Source organism: Nerophis ophidion, linkage group LG11 (genome assembly GCF_033978795.1).
Source record: "Nerophis ophidion isolate RoL-2023_Sa linkage group LG11, RoL_Noph_v1.0, whole genome shotgun sequence".
Taxonomy (NCBI): Eukaryota; Metazoa; Chordata; class Actinopteri; order Syngnathiformes; family Syngnathidae; genus Nerophis; species Nerophis ophidion.
The window spans coordinates 32,507,009-32,522,649 of NC_084621.1; the positions used below are offsets into that span (position 1 = coordinate 32,507,009).

At 39.6% G+C, this 15,641-nt stretch overlaps 1 protein-coding gene across 3 annotated transcripts in view; it reads right to left on the reverse strand.

The window, feature by feature from the left end:
• Positions 1-15,641, reverse strand: part of esrp1 (epithelial splicing regulatory protein 1) — a 32,056-nt gene that overhangs the window by 8,301 nt on the left and 8,114 nt on the right. For 2 of the 3 annotated variants that reach the window (XM_061915666.1, XM_061915668.1), the window contains exons 10-13: positions 13,349-13,668; positions 11,779-12,003; positions 11,460-11,712; positions 10,011-10,191 (exon numbers count right to left, since the gene is read on the reverse strand). In XM_061915666.1, the coding sequence (XP_061771650.1) occupies positions 10,011-10,191; positions 11,460-11,712; positions 11,779-12,003; positions 13,349-13,668 (979 nt within the window). The remainder of the gene's footprint in view (positions 1-10,010; positions 10,192-11,459; positions 11,713-11,778; positions 12,004-13,348; positions 13,669-15,641) is intronic. The other variant, XM_061915667.1, reaches the window with a different exon arrangement.

Sequence of the window (15,641 nt, forward strand, 5' to 3'; positions counted from 1 at the left end):
GGCGAAAGGCGGGGTACACCCTGGACAAGTCGCCACCTCCTCGCAGGGCCAACACTAATAGACAGACAACATTTACACTCAGATTAACTTTTTGCCTTTAATATACCTGCTTCATTTACTTTGATCTCATTCGTATTTTATCCGGGAGTCTGAATTAACCTGGAATTTCACATTTCCTTAACTGCCTTCTTGCATAAATCTGTTTCTTTTTTTCTACCATCGATGCACTTCAAAATGTTCTGTTCTATTAATTTGTGAAGCAACCAAACAGTCTCCTCTTCATTACAATTGTTGCTGTTTTTATTGAATGGTATCTGCGTCCGGGTTGTATCCCGTGCGTTGACACTGGCGCATGCACGATACAAAGGTTCCTCTCCTGCCGCACACCCCCCGCGAGAGATCTAGTTTCCAATTGCATATTTCAGGTATGTTAGTCCGAGGTTTCAAAAACCGAACACGATCAAATTAAGGTGTTTCCATGGGCTGTAGGAGGCCAAAATATTTGAGAAATTGGACTAACTTAGTGCAGGGACACGTACTGAATTATTAAACTTCAGATAAAAGTGTTTAACACATTTAAAATAAATGAAATGCATTCAATTAAAACATTTTAAACAAGTTCTTCTACAACAATCTAACAATAAAATTGCATTTGTGTCCAAATAATAGATTTTTTAAAAGGTAATTTAAATTATCCAAGCCGAATAACCTGAACAATCAAATTTAAAAGTATGATTAATCAGATTAAAACATGTAATCTCCTGACAATTACTTGTCTTTAGGCGTAGCTCATCATTGTCAGGTTTATTCTTTCTGTGAATTTGCACTTGCCCCCCCGCGTCTTTGAGACAATGCTGATGCGCTTACTTCAATAAATGTTTTTCATACAGGAGATATGTTATTATGGTTATTTGGTGTTACTTTATTACAAACAATTACAATATGACACATCACATATGTTCTGTTTGTCATTACAGCATGTCCAAATTGAATAGAGGGAAGCAGAGCTTATTTATCCCTATCCCTTTTCATATCATAGCAATTACTAACACATTTGTTTGTACTCAATCAGTAACACATCAGTAAATAAATAAATAGGTAATTATTAAATACATAAATAACAATACTAAAAGTTCTCATAAATAAATCATTAAGTAATTTATTGTTCACTGTATGAGTTGAATATATATATATATATATATATATATATATATATATATATATACATATACATATATATATATATTTTTAATAAGGTTTTAGATGTTTATCAGGATTCTTCTTCTTTGTTTTAACAGTTTCTTAAAATGGATCCAATTAGAATATTGTTTGTAAATCCATTCCATAATTTTAATTCCACAGTCATATGCTAAAGGTTTTAAGTGTTGCACGTGCATACAAATGTTTTAAATTACATTTTTCTCTAAGACTATATTTCTCTTCTTTTGTTGAGAAGAATTGGTGTACATTTTTGGGTAGCAGGTTATAGTTTGCTTTGTGCATAATTTTATATGTTTGTAAATGCATTTAATTGAATTTTAATATTTTGAATTCAATAGAGGGTTGGAATGTTCTTTATATCCAACTTTATGTATTATTTCAACTGATCCTTTTTGTAACACAATTAGTGAATGAAGTGTATTTTTGTAATTATTTCTAATATTCCGAAACAATAACTAAAATATGGTAACACAATATAGATTTCATAATATATATTCTACTGTATGTAAAAAACAAACACCATTAAAAATAAAATGCCAACAGACATTAAAATGCATCAATTACATTTGTTTTGATCAACCCCTTAGGTGAACCAGCATGCAACTTTAAAATTATAAAAGAGAATTGATGAATAGACAATATAGCTACAATTTGTATTTTTGACAGTCCAAATATGTTGACGAACACGGACAACGGAGGATTCTCTGTCCATTGTGTGTCTTTCCAGCACGAGCACCTCCTTTTTCACAGCGGTGTGAGTAACTGTCATTTAGCACATGCTTTTCAGACGCGCTAAATAAATTGCAAAATAGTGCTCGCAAAACGATGATGAGTATTTATAAATCACATTGTAAACACATTTGCATCTCCTCCTCCCCGTATTTTGGCCGTTTTTAATAAATAGCACATATTATGCATATTCATAAAGACAGACATGCAAAATGGATTGCGCTCCAAGTCCTAAGTCTGCTTAATTACCAGACGCAATTTTCTGCTCACATCTTTAGTAGATCAGCTTTGTAGGTGACATTAAGTTTGCATGTGACCGACGGCGGGTCCTTGGGGCCCAACGAGGTTCGAACGCAGAAGTCTCAGGGCCTCGGTGCGTGTTTCGACCCACCCCTTGGCGCTCGCCTTTCGGAACCATAACTGGCATCCGCTTCCGAGCGGGGGGTTTTGGGCACCCAACTCGCCTCCCTCCCATGGAGAGAGGTGTGGGGTTTAATGTAACCCAGACACAACACTTTAATAAATCAGGCCCTCTTTACTTACTAAATGTATGCATTCTTTCCATTTTGACTACAAAAATACATGTATTGTATGCAGTTGCATAACTTTTAAACTTTATAATCTAATAATGTAACAAATATCATATTATGATATTTTGCAAAAAATGTTTGTTAAAGTAAAAATAAATACTTTATATCTGCTTGAATTTGTATTTCAAAGCAAGTTATCCATCAAATTGTACACAGCTCAGTTGCTAGAAGTTTGCTGTCAAAATACAAACAAACAGTGGTACCATTTTTTCATTTCAATAATACAGTTTAAAAATAACCACCGATTTTACGGTGAAAGAACTGGCAGCTCAATGAACAAAAATGTACCACTAAAAACAGTGGTGCCATTTTCCGTTTAGAGCAGAGGTGTAAAAGTAATTTTCATTGGAGGGCCACATCACAGGTATGGATTGCCTCAGAGGGCCCCTTGTAACAGTAAACATTTATAAATAAAATAGTATAATTGCCTCATGATATTACTACACAATTGTCCTATGCATTTATGATATGTATTTATGTCATGACAGGTCAGACTTTGTACAGTGGTTTACCTGTGATAAGGTTCATTTTTGTTTCAGTGATCCTTCTTTACTTTTTTTTATTTTACCACTTCCTGCTGTGAGCAGTAATTGAACAACCCGGGGGTCACCAATTAAAGATGTTTTAGTCTTTTAAGAATTAAAAGATTATCAACAAAGTTTATATAAATACATACCCAATTCATCCAAATGAATCACTTCGTCTGTTTCAGTCACTATGTTATTTAGTTATTACAGTAATTACACCTTGTGTTCACATCCACAGGAACCGCATGGGTTAGCCTACTCTATTCAGTATTTACAACCTTACTAGTGTTCACTTCCCAGCCACAGATCATTCATCAAGTTATTTACATTTACACATTACTTTGGTTTATTCACACATTACTTTGGCATTTTTTGCTTTGATGGCTTTGACATGAGTGAAGTGAAGTGAATTATATTTATATAGCGCTTTTCTCAAGTGACTCAAAGCGCTTTACATGGTGACACCCAATATCTAAGTTACATTTAAACCAGTGTGGGTGGCACTGGGAAGAGGTGGGTAGAGTGTCTTGCCCAAGGACACAACAGCAGTAAATAGGATGGCACAAGCGGGAATTGAACCTGCAACCCTCAAGTTGCTGACACGGCCACTCTACCAACCGAGCTATGCCGCCCCACATTTCTGAGCAGCTTGCATTTTCCTTTTTGTTTATGCTTTAGTTGATTCAGCCTTGGATTTTATAGCCAATTTCTGTCTCTCTGACTCCCTCTCCATTTCTAACTTCTCCAAATGCAAAAATCATATAAAGAGTACAAACAATGTTTATTCTATTATAGGGTTGTGTCAAGCGAAATAAGTACTCACTGCGAAATAAGTGCCCAAGCGTGTCGGGGCATATATTTAGCGCCTTAAAAGTGCGAAATATATATCCACCCTATTGTATACGTACAGTGTGTATGGGACGGCTTGCCAAATAATTGCCCCTGTGGCCTCAGTGAGACTGGATATGAGGTATACTCATTAGTTAAACTTGGATTTGCTGATATAGGATTCACTCCCACTGACACTGCTGCTGACACAGTCGTCCTCTTCCATGAGGGTTGTCAGTACACACAAACAAACAAATCTTCAGAGTCTTGCTAAATCACTACTAGGATGGTCTCTCTCTCACTACACACACGTTGGTTTGTCAATGACGCCGCCCTGCCAAAAAAGTGCCCGGCTGGTCACTGCGCACTGGACTGCGCAGGTGCGCGCATGCGCACACCCCCCCTGAGCACTTATTTCGCTGGGCGCAAATTTGGCGTCACACCGGTACTAATAATGTATCGCGGTACTAATCAATTGAAATCGTTAATATACTACCTTTGAAAAGTGCCGGTACAGCTCTTTCATCTAAGTGCAGCTTTGCGACGGTGACTACAGATCCGAGGCGCATGATGTTGAGTGTGTCAAAACGCACACACAAAGTGCATACATCTTGGAGAGGAAAAATGGCAAAAAACTACAATTCTACTGGTTAATAAAGAGGGTGCATGAAGCGCAATATGGAGGTTTTTGGACTTGAAAACTAACAATAAAGGTGACGCTTTAAACAGGGAGGCACCAAGTTGCAAGTACCTGTACTGTTTTACACCTTTCCTGCTTGTCGGCTCACAGACTGTGGTCGAGGAGAGCAGGGGAGACCTTTCAATTCACAATGGGTCCGTAAATCTCCACTCTTTGATTCGTATGACGAGGCCGTCAATTAGTTACAACTTGGTGATTTTTTTTATAATTTCAACAGGGCACAACCGGACAGTCACCATGCTGTTGACACTCCTTGTGCATGCTAGCGCTACCTCTCCTACCTTTCCCACTCACTTACTCAAGTCACTCACTCCTAGTACTACCATTCTTAAAGGAGATCGCACACACACATACGTTAGTCTCACAACAGCTGCTTTAAAACACGCCTCGCCAAATGTGGCGATTAGTATTACCACCTTTGCTTCAAACTTAGGTAAACATTTAAATACTAAGCATTCCGATCTGCACAAGGAGTTATAAAAAGCGACAGGTTATAATGTAGTTGTTACACCTGTCCTGCTGTTCGGTCCGGTGCTACTGTAGTAGGGGAGCATAGGGAAGGCGTTACCTTCAGGTCGATGCCATTTTAATTTATATTTCAACCTTGTAAAGTTGTTCGTTGACTGTGAGTGTTTAATGTAGTGTAAAATATTCTGTTAAAATAAAGCCAATATTGACATTTTTCGTAGTTCCCTTTATTTGGAAAAGTATCAAAAAGTATTGGTATACATTATGGTACCGGTACTAAATTATTTGTATCGGGACAACCTTACTTTATTAGCTAACATCCTTTATCTGAATAGTCATTAGTGATTAATAACATGAAATAACAAATATTTTGCAGTCATGTTGTTTATGTTTCAAAATGATTCAACTATTCAATATCAAAATATAAACAGTAGAAATAATGAAAAAAATGTCAGCTACTGCATGTCTTGTTCTAAAACAGCAATGATAATGAAATGTAGAATTTAGACAGGCTATACTGTAGCAAAAGTCATCACATGTCTGCCACAATCATGTGTGTTCTTAAATGTGTAATCCACGTGTTCCATGTCGAGAGCAGTTTTGATTTGGGCTTACATTGTAATCAACTAAAATGAAAGTTTTGGGCATAGTTTTACCCATACACATACATTTGCCCAAACGTGGCCCAGTAGACGCATTGTGGGCTTCCTGGACGTCGTCTACATCTCTAAAAGAAAAATCTAAGGAAGAGAATCCCTATTTTTTTTATATATAAATCGCGCGCTTGAATATGCCCTCTTCTCCAACTCTCTCGTCGTCATTTAGGATGTGCGTGTCTGTTGTGATTTCCCTTCCTGGTTTGATGACCCGCCCTATCTTGCCTCTGATTGGCCTGTCTGGAATGTTTTGCCCTAATCTTAACCAATCGTGACTCATCATACTAAACCAACCAACCAATCATTGATTTTCTTATACATAAACCAACCAATCATCATTGATTTTTCCTGTATATGTTGTCTCTTGCCCATGGAGTTGCGCTTATCTTATTTCTCTCTTTCTCTTCTCCCTCCCTCTTCTTTTGTAGCATGTAGCTTAGCTAATCGCTACATGGGTCTACAAAATAGCTAAGCTACGGAAATCGATACCTGTTTAAAAAGTAGCGAAACTACTGGGAAATGTAGTTGAGCTACGTACTTATTAATTTTTAATGAAAAACCGTAGTTCTTACCACTGCAGCCGTAAACCGGAATGGATTATCAAAAACCATACTCATCACGGGAAAATCGTAGTTGTTGGCAGGTATGGAAAAGAGACAGATTAAGACTTTCACACACATTGGCAGTCATTTTCCTTGTTTAGCTTAGTTTCAAAACGTGAAACACTTTCCCTGTGCTTCCTGTGCACTTCCCTGCTGCACTATATCCTTGTTTCTGTGAAAAAAAAAATACATCTTTACCTGCACACCATCTCCTGTCTCAGCATCTCTAGGTACTACAAACCCCGTTTCCATATGAGTTGGGAAATTGTATTAGATGTAAATATAAACGGAATACATCCATCCATCCATTTTCTAACGCTTATTCCCTTTTGAGGTAGCAGGGGGCGCTGGCGCCTATCTCAGCTACAATCGGGCGGAAGGCGGTGTACACCCTGGACAAGTCGCCACCTCATCGCAGGGCCAACACAGATAGACAGACAACATTCACACTCACATTCACACACTAGGGCCAATTTAGTGTTGCCAATCAACCTATCCCCAGGTGCATGTCTTTGGAAGTGGGAGGAAGCCGCAGCCACGGGGAGAACATGCTAACTCCACAAAGAAAGATCCCGAGCCTGGGATTGAACCCAGGACTGCAGGACCTTCGTATTGTGAGGCAGACGCACTAACCCCTCTGCCACCGTGAAGCCCCTACAATGATTTGCAAATCATTTTCAACCCATATTCAGTTGAATATGCTACAAAGACAACATATTTGATGTTCAAACTGATAAACATTTTTTTTTTTGCAAATAATCATTAACTTTAGAATTTGATGCCAGCAACAAGTGACAAAGAAGTTGGGAAAGGTGGCAGTAAATACTGATAAAGTTGAGGAATGCTAATCAAACACTTATATGGAACGTCCCACAGGTGTGCAGGCTAAATGGTAACAGGTGGGTGCCATAATTGGGTATAAAAACAGCTTCCATGAAATGCTAAGTCATTCACAAAAAAAGATGGGGCGAGGGTCAGCACTTTGTAAGCAAGTTGTCAAACAGTTTTAGAACAACATTTCTCAACGAGCTATTGCAAGGAATTTAGGGATTTTACCATCTACGGTCCGTAAAATGATCAAAAGGTTGAGAGAATCTGGAGAAATCACTGCACGTAAGCGATGATAATACGGACCTTTGATCCCTCAGGCTGTACTGCATCAAAAACAGACATCGGTGTGTAAGGGATATCACCACGTGGGCTCAGGAACACTTCAAAAAACCACTGTCAGTAACTACAGTTGGTCGCTACATCTGTAAGTGCAAGTTAAAACTCTTCTATGCAAAGCCAAACCCATTTATCAACAACACCCTGAAACGCCACCGGCTTCGCTGGGCCTGAGCTCATCTGAGATGGACTGATGCAAAGTGGAAAAGTGTTCAGTGGTCTGACGAGTCCACATTTCAAATGTTATTTGGAAACAGAGGACGTGGTGTCCTCCAGAACATAGAGGAAAATAACCATTCGGATTGTTATAGGCACAAAGTTCAAAAGCCAGTATCTGTCATAGTATGGGGGTGTATTAGTGCCCAAGGCATGGGTAACTTACACATCTGTGAAGGCACCATTAATGCTGAAAGGTCCATACAGGTTTTGGAGCAACATATGCTGTCATCCAAGCAACGTTATCATGGATGCCCCTGCTTATTTCAGCAAGACAATGCCAAGCCACGTGTTACAACAGCGTGGCTTCGTAGTAAAAGAGCGCGGGTACTTTCCTGGCCTGCTTGCAGTCAAGACTTGTCTCCCATCGAAAATGTGGGGCGCATTATGAAGCGTAAAATACGACAGCAGAGACCCTGGACTGTTGAACAACTAAAGCTCTACATAAAACAAGAATGGGAAAGAATTCCACTTTCAAAGCTTCAACAATTAGTTTCCTCAGTTCCCAAACATTTATTGAATGTTGTTAAAAGAAAAGGTGATGTAACACAGGGGTGAACATGCCCTTTCCTAACTACTTTGGCACGTGTTGCAGCCATGAAATTCTAAGTTAATTATTATTTGCAAAAAACAATAAAGTTTATGAGTTTGAACATCAAATATCTTGTCTTTGTAGTGCATTCAATTTGAATATGTGTTGAAAAGGATTTGCAAATCATTGTATTCCGTTTATATTTACATCTAACACAATTTCCCAACTCATATGGAAATGGGGTTTGTAATACCACAACGATATGAGATTGTAACAATATGCAATTGCATCCAATATAATTGCCTATTGTTGGGCGCTGTGGCTCAGTTGGTAGGGCGACTGTGCCAGCAAATTGAGGGTTCCATGTTTGATCCCTGCTTTCGCCATCCTAGTCATTGCCATTGTGTCCTTGGTAGGGTTGTCCCGATCCGATATTTGGATCGGATCGGCCGCCGATATTTGGCAAAAAATGCGTATCGGCAAGGCATGCGAAAATGCCGATCCAGATCCAGTTTTTAAAAAAAACAACTGTGTTTTCCAGCGCACCGATTTAATTAATACATTCCACTCTTCTGCTGCTCCCTACGCTCCGTTCCGCATTTTCCAACACACCTTCAATACATCCACAGGTCTGTGTTCTAACCGTTTAGACGGTCGTGTGAATTAAAAGTTACGGTAAAAATGTCAGCTGTGTGTGATTATTTTACCCTACAAAACGAAAAAGATGAAGAGGTGGAGTGCAAAACATGCCACAATAAAGTCAAGCGTGGTGGTAAAGTTGTACGACATTTTAATGACTCTTGAAAGTTAGAGTCTTATTAGCACTCATCATTGATGAACACAGGAGCAGGCTGACACCTGAGCATCTTGAAGTGCTTGTCTTTGTTAGAAAGAATCTCCCCATTACGCTTGGACTTCAATTGTCCCCCCCCCCCGACTGGGGCAAACAATTGAAAGGAGTGTGTAGATATATATATATTTTTTTTAAGTTTACACTTGTTCAAGAGCAAGTATTGATGCTGAGTTATAGACATTTTATCCCACTGAGGTTGTTTGTGTGTTTTTCTTTTTAAAAAAATGTTTACAGCATTATTTGCACTTTATACTGTTCACTTTTGTACTGTTAAATTATGCCAATTCTGTTTGTCATGTATATTTTTTTCAATTTTGTGTTTATCCTTGAATATTAACTATTGTGTATTATTCAAACTCACCTAATTCAGCTGGCTAGTTGTTATCAAGAGTACTAAAACCCTTTTCAACATGAATCTGACAACTAAGATGGCTAAATAACTTTAAACTTTAATACATGCTCGGATAGGCCAGTATCGGCATCGGATCGAAAGTGCAAAATCAATATCGGTATCGGATCGGAAGTGCAAAAACCTGGATCGGGACATCCCTAGTCCTTGGTCAAGATATTTTATCCACCTGCTTGTAGTGCCACCCTCACTGGTTTAAATGTAACTTAGTTAATGGGTTTCACTATGTAAAAAACACTTTTATGGTAAAATTCTGACAACGGAGCTGCCAGTTTTTTTACTCGCATATTCTACAGATTTATTTTTTTTTAGTGTGTGAAAAGAAAAAAATCAAATGCGTGGGTAATTGTGTATTCATATTCATATATTATTTACTGTTACAAGGGGCCATCTGGGGGCAGCCATAACTGCAAGGGGGCTCATCAATAAAAAGGAGTTTGACATCCCTCTTTTAGACGACGCACCCAGCAGTTCATGAATTCACCTAATAGAGTCACTTTGCGAGTGTTTACCTTGGATAATAGGCGGTGTAGTTCATGTAAAGCTGCGCTGATGAGGGGTAGTAGGCATGCCCTGGGTGTAGGGGGCGAGGGGCTAGCATCACCTGACCAAGGGGAGGGTAGAGGGCTGCAGCAGCTTCAGTAGGCAGGACAGATGGCGTGGGCGTGAAGGAGTAGGACGGTGGAGATAGACCTGAAAACACGGGAGAAAGAGACAAAAGACTTCAATGAACAGAGAGAGAGGCAAGATTGTGCTCATAGATTAGAGAGGAGGCACTCATGCATGTTTGCAAACAATGAGCATCATTTTGTTGCACCTGATGTACAATAAGTGCTGAATGCTTACAGAATGGGTAGCACATTGTGATGGTGATGATGATGATAAAGCCAGCTTAGCCTTTTCTCTACTTAGTGCATGCAGTAGGTGATCATTGTTTCCATGTATGGACACCTGCTTTATTTGTGAGAACTTTGTGTTGGTAATGTCAATGTCTTTCACGAAAAAGGAATATGATTATGTGTGGTTATATAGAACAGCAACTCACTACAGTATTTGAGATTTATTGCCTGTTATAAAAGTGAGGACTTGTCCCATCATGACCCCAGTTTTCCTGCTCACTAATGTAATAATTAACACACATTGCCATTTATATGATCAACTGTATATTTCGGCCAGTTGAGAATGAGCGTAAAAAAAACTGCTCATTGTGTATGACACAAAGCTCCGCCCACCTTCCCTGAATTGATTAGACTAGGACAATAGGCACACGCCTAAGATGTGCCGCTCCACCAAAGCTGAACCCAAAACCAAGACTAACTGGTCAGACTGGAGCCAGTTTGACACATTTTTAACTCCTACTCATTTCGATGGACACTTTAAACATAACTGAATATAGTGACAGTGAGTGTTAAAAACATGCTTCCTAACTGACAGATTAACATGAGAAAGACTGTGTTATGCATGCAAAACTAGCCAATGAATCACACTCATTTATCAAGAAGCACCACACAAAGACACACGTACGGTTCTCACACACACACACACACACAACCACACACACACACACACACACACCCACACACACACACACACACACACACACACACACACACACACAGTTCTGAATTTCCTGGCTAGATCAGTGTGTATAGAAAGACTGTGTCATGCATGCAAGACTAGCCAATGAATCACACTCATTTATCAAGAAGCACCACACAAAGACACACGTACGGTTCTCACACACACAGACACACACACACACACACACACACACACACACACACACACACACACACACACACACACACACGCACACACACAGTTCTGAATTTCCTGGCTAGATCAGTGTGTCTAGTCTCCCACAGTTTTAGATTGGTGAAAACCCAGCAACCCTGCATCCAATGACAGGAGCCCACCTACCCTGCAGGCCCGAAGCACCCCCAGCTCCCAGCAGCACTTACGTCTGGACTTACATGGCGGCGGGCTGAGCCCTGTCCCACTCCTGTTCCTGGTGTGTGTGTGTGTGTGCGCGTGTGAAAGCGAGCCTCCCATCAGCACTAGGCCCATCTCCTCGATGCTGCAGGGAAACACCTCCACATAGCGGCTGTTGGTCCCGCGTTGGCAGGACATAATGTGCTTGTGGAGATGCTGAGAGGCCAAAAGTGCTCTTTCTGGAGATATCATCTGGATGAAACAGTCGCCTGATGGACGCCCCTGAAAACACACACTCTTGTAAAAAACAACCAATCACACATTGGGCTGTGCGATTTGTGGACGTACCTGCTGATTGAGGACCATGTGCACGCCTTGCGGCCTGATGTCCTGGGTGAACTCGCCCAGGAAATTGAGGATGTCCTCGATGCTCGCCGTGTAGGGCAACCCTCGCAGCCTCAGGCAGTCCCTCACGCTGACAGGAGGGGGCAGGAGAGACACGGGGGGCAACACTGATAGCAAGGGGGCAGGGGCTACGGGGATTAGGGGGGCAGACGAGTACCGGTTCAACACCTACAACACAAAATGTTACAATTATGCCAATTTATGTCTCCCTTAAACTACAATGACATCTGCCAAGTACCCATTGGAATTACTGATCGCATAGCAATAAAATTACAATAACTATTACAAAGATTTGGCGCAACATGTTTGTTCTTGCTCAATAAACATGTTAGAACACACCTAGTCTACCAGTGAATAAGACACAACACATCAATCCCTTATTATGCAGCAATCATGTTCACAATGTGAAACGTGCATTCACGAGCCCCAGAATTGTGAGTATCAACATGACAACACAAGCAAGTTCTGTTGATAGTTGCCAGTATTGTTGTAATAATTTGTTGTGGATTTGGTTTCTTAGTCATTGTCACACAATTCCATAATAATAAAACTGCTTTGTTTTAACAAAAAATTGTATAGCTTCCATTTTTAAAATACTGTTTAAGCATCGGCCCCATTTCAAAAGGTACATATTTAGTACAAGTATCGGTAAAATGTAAACAAATACCCATTCCTAATTACATGCGCGTTTGTCTGTATTTTAGTGTATGCTAGTAAGGCACTTCCTAGCTGACGTAGGACGACGTTTGACAACTAGGCCGTACCATTTTTTATTTTTGGGGCAAAAGGGGTACAGTTTGATCATGACTCAAGAGACTAAAAATGAAAACGTTAGTTAGCGAACTACTTCATTGTTCATGGAGAGTAAATATTAGTTTTAGACACACAGGACTCTACCATTTGCATATTGTGACTTAAAGAGCAAAAAGAGAAAATCAATTACCCTGACAAAAGTGGAAACTATTCCAACAATATAAAACACATTAATCTAGCTGCATTTTATGAAGATATGCCCCAATATGGGTAATTTTTTTCATTAAATTTCAAGAAATGTGAGTAGTTTTTGCCTACACAAAACTTTTTTACACTTATTATAAAGGCTTAGGCGAGCATTCTGGTCCAAGAAAATAGCTGGCTTGTGGCCAACAGGACATCAGTATGTTTGCACTTGTAGAGGCCACCAATTAAAGTGTACAGCCACAGAAGAAGGCGACTACATACAACATATATGTACAGGTTGTAAGCTTATCAGTTCTTGGAAGTTGAATATCCTTGTTATTAGTGTACATACAAGCAAGGAAGGTGCAAGAAATCCACAAAGGATGAAGAGAGGACAAAGGTGTAGCTACTACAATTACAGGGTGGCGGCACACTAAAGGTAAACCATCTCCACCCTTAATCCTACTTTCCAGCAAATAACGTAGGAGGAAAAAAATACACTTGTCACATCACTCATCCATCTTTTGAATGAAAGAGAAAAAACTTAAGACAATTATAAGAAATAGTATTGTACCTGTTGGACCTCCGCTGCTGTACTCTTAAACAGCTCAATATATCTTCTCCCAAGGATCTCCTTGTGTTTCCTGAGTCCACATAGTGCATGTTCCTCACAGGCGAACAAGACAAAGGCATCACCTGTGGGACGACCGTCTGGGTAGCGTACAAATAGGATGCCTTCCTTCCCTCCGCTGACAGGACACGTGTCTTTGAGTGCGTCTGGTGGCGAAAAGAAGGCGAGCACCTGCTCGTGTGTGGCCGTGAAAGGAAGCCCTCGCATCCTCACTATGATCTGGTCCTCCCGGGACAGGAACATGGCTACTTCGTTGGATGTACCTGGCACAACAGACACTAAATTTTTAATTTTACAATGATGTTGTTTCTCTATGTTAAAACAGAATAACACCCAAAAGCCATTTGGTTGAAAAACATTGTTAGCAATAATTATAAAAGAAAAAAAGAGTGCACTACATGGCTGCTACAATCAAAGACGCTCATGATTTAGTCCAAGCTTATTTGCGGTCGAAAGATGAAAATGCATCCGCTATTGGAAATTAAGTTACATCCTCGAGGGCAGGGGTGTCCAAAGTGCTACTCAGGTACATTTTCGGACTGCAGCTCGGCCTAGCACATTGTAAAAATCTAATTAATTTGTTATTTATTAGATATATTATTAGATATAATACACAAATCTGCTTTGTCGCCTCAACACTAAACAAATATGTGATTTTTTATTTATATAGCTTAGCATATACGGGCAGTCTTCATAGTCCAACATTTTGTGATAACGTACGCACTCACATAAATGATTAATACTGGACAAAAAGAAAAACAAATAGTTACAGTGCATCTGGACAGTAACCAATGCTCCCCATCCATTCTGATGGAGCTTGAGAGGTGCTGCAAAGAGGAATGGGCAAAATTGCCCATACATAGGTGTGCCAAGCTTGTGGCATCATATTTAAAAATACGTAAGGTTGTAATTGCTACCAAAGGTACATCAACAAATTAGTGAGCAAAGGCTGTGTGAAGTTATGGACATATGATTTTTTACTATTTGGACGGCCTGGCGCAGTAAGAGAGTGGTCTCAAGGGTCCCTGGTTCAATCCCCACCTAGTACCAACCTTGTCACGTCCGTTGTGTCCTGAGCAAGACACTTCACCCTTGCTCTTGATGGGTGCTGGTTAGCGCCTTGCATGGCAGCTCCCTCCATCAGTGTGTGAATGGGCAAATGTGGAAGTAGTGTCAAAGCGCTTTGAGTACCTTGAAGGTAGAAAAGCGCTATACAAGTACAACCCATTTTTATTATTTAAATAATTATAATTAATTTGCAAATTATAAAAACAACCCTTTTAACATCATCATTATAGGGTATTGTGTGTACAATTTTGAGGACATAAATACATGTATTACATTTTGGAATAACGCTGTAACATAAAATGTGGAAAAAGTGAAACACTGAATACTTTTAAGGTGCAGTGTATGTGCATGTGGCAGAGTAATTTAGTCGCTGGAGCATTGCTACACTGAGGACAGACAAAACCAATGTTCTTTTAAATGCACTTTTTCCCCCTTATTAGGTCTCCTAAGCAGAAGGCAGACTCTTCTGGTGGCAGTGCATCATAAAAAAGGAAAGTAAAACAAAATTAGACAACAAAAAGGCTCCGTAGGGGAGAAACAGACACAGGGCTGTAAATGTCGCAACCATCATCAAGGATAAAGATGGTATCTTTGAATATGTGAAAAGATCTGCCTTTTATGAAATGAAGTGACAACTGAGCAGTGGAGTTAAGTCATTGTTGGGACTCCATCCTCTAAATAAGTCAGACTCTCACTCCCTTGCAATGCCCCAACCATTGTGAAGGAGAATAACATGGGTAAAAGGAATTATATTATTTTTTATTATTTTATTTCATTGTTGTGTTCAATATCTTTATTACAGTATTTGATGTCCTTTATGAATTCTGCATTGTGTAAGTGACTTAGGTTTTGATTCATGTATAAGTTACTCCTTCCTGACTTATATTGGATTGGTTTTAGCTTAAAATAGCACGCTATGAACAATGTGTGCAAACTAATAAATAGATGTACTATTAGTGGCCGTGTGATCTACTAATACTGCTTGTACAATTGATAACTGATGCAAATGAAGTTTTTGCGTGTACTACATGGCTTTCACCATGAAGGCACTCATTTACCCCACATTCGTGTCATCATAAATGGCCTTTCTTCTGGGCATTTTAGAAGATGCTTGTAATAACTGCATATTGCAAGATGATTTTTTCATATAGGGGATAAAGCGTGTTAA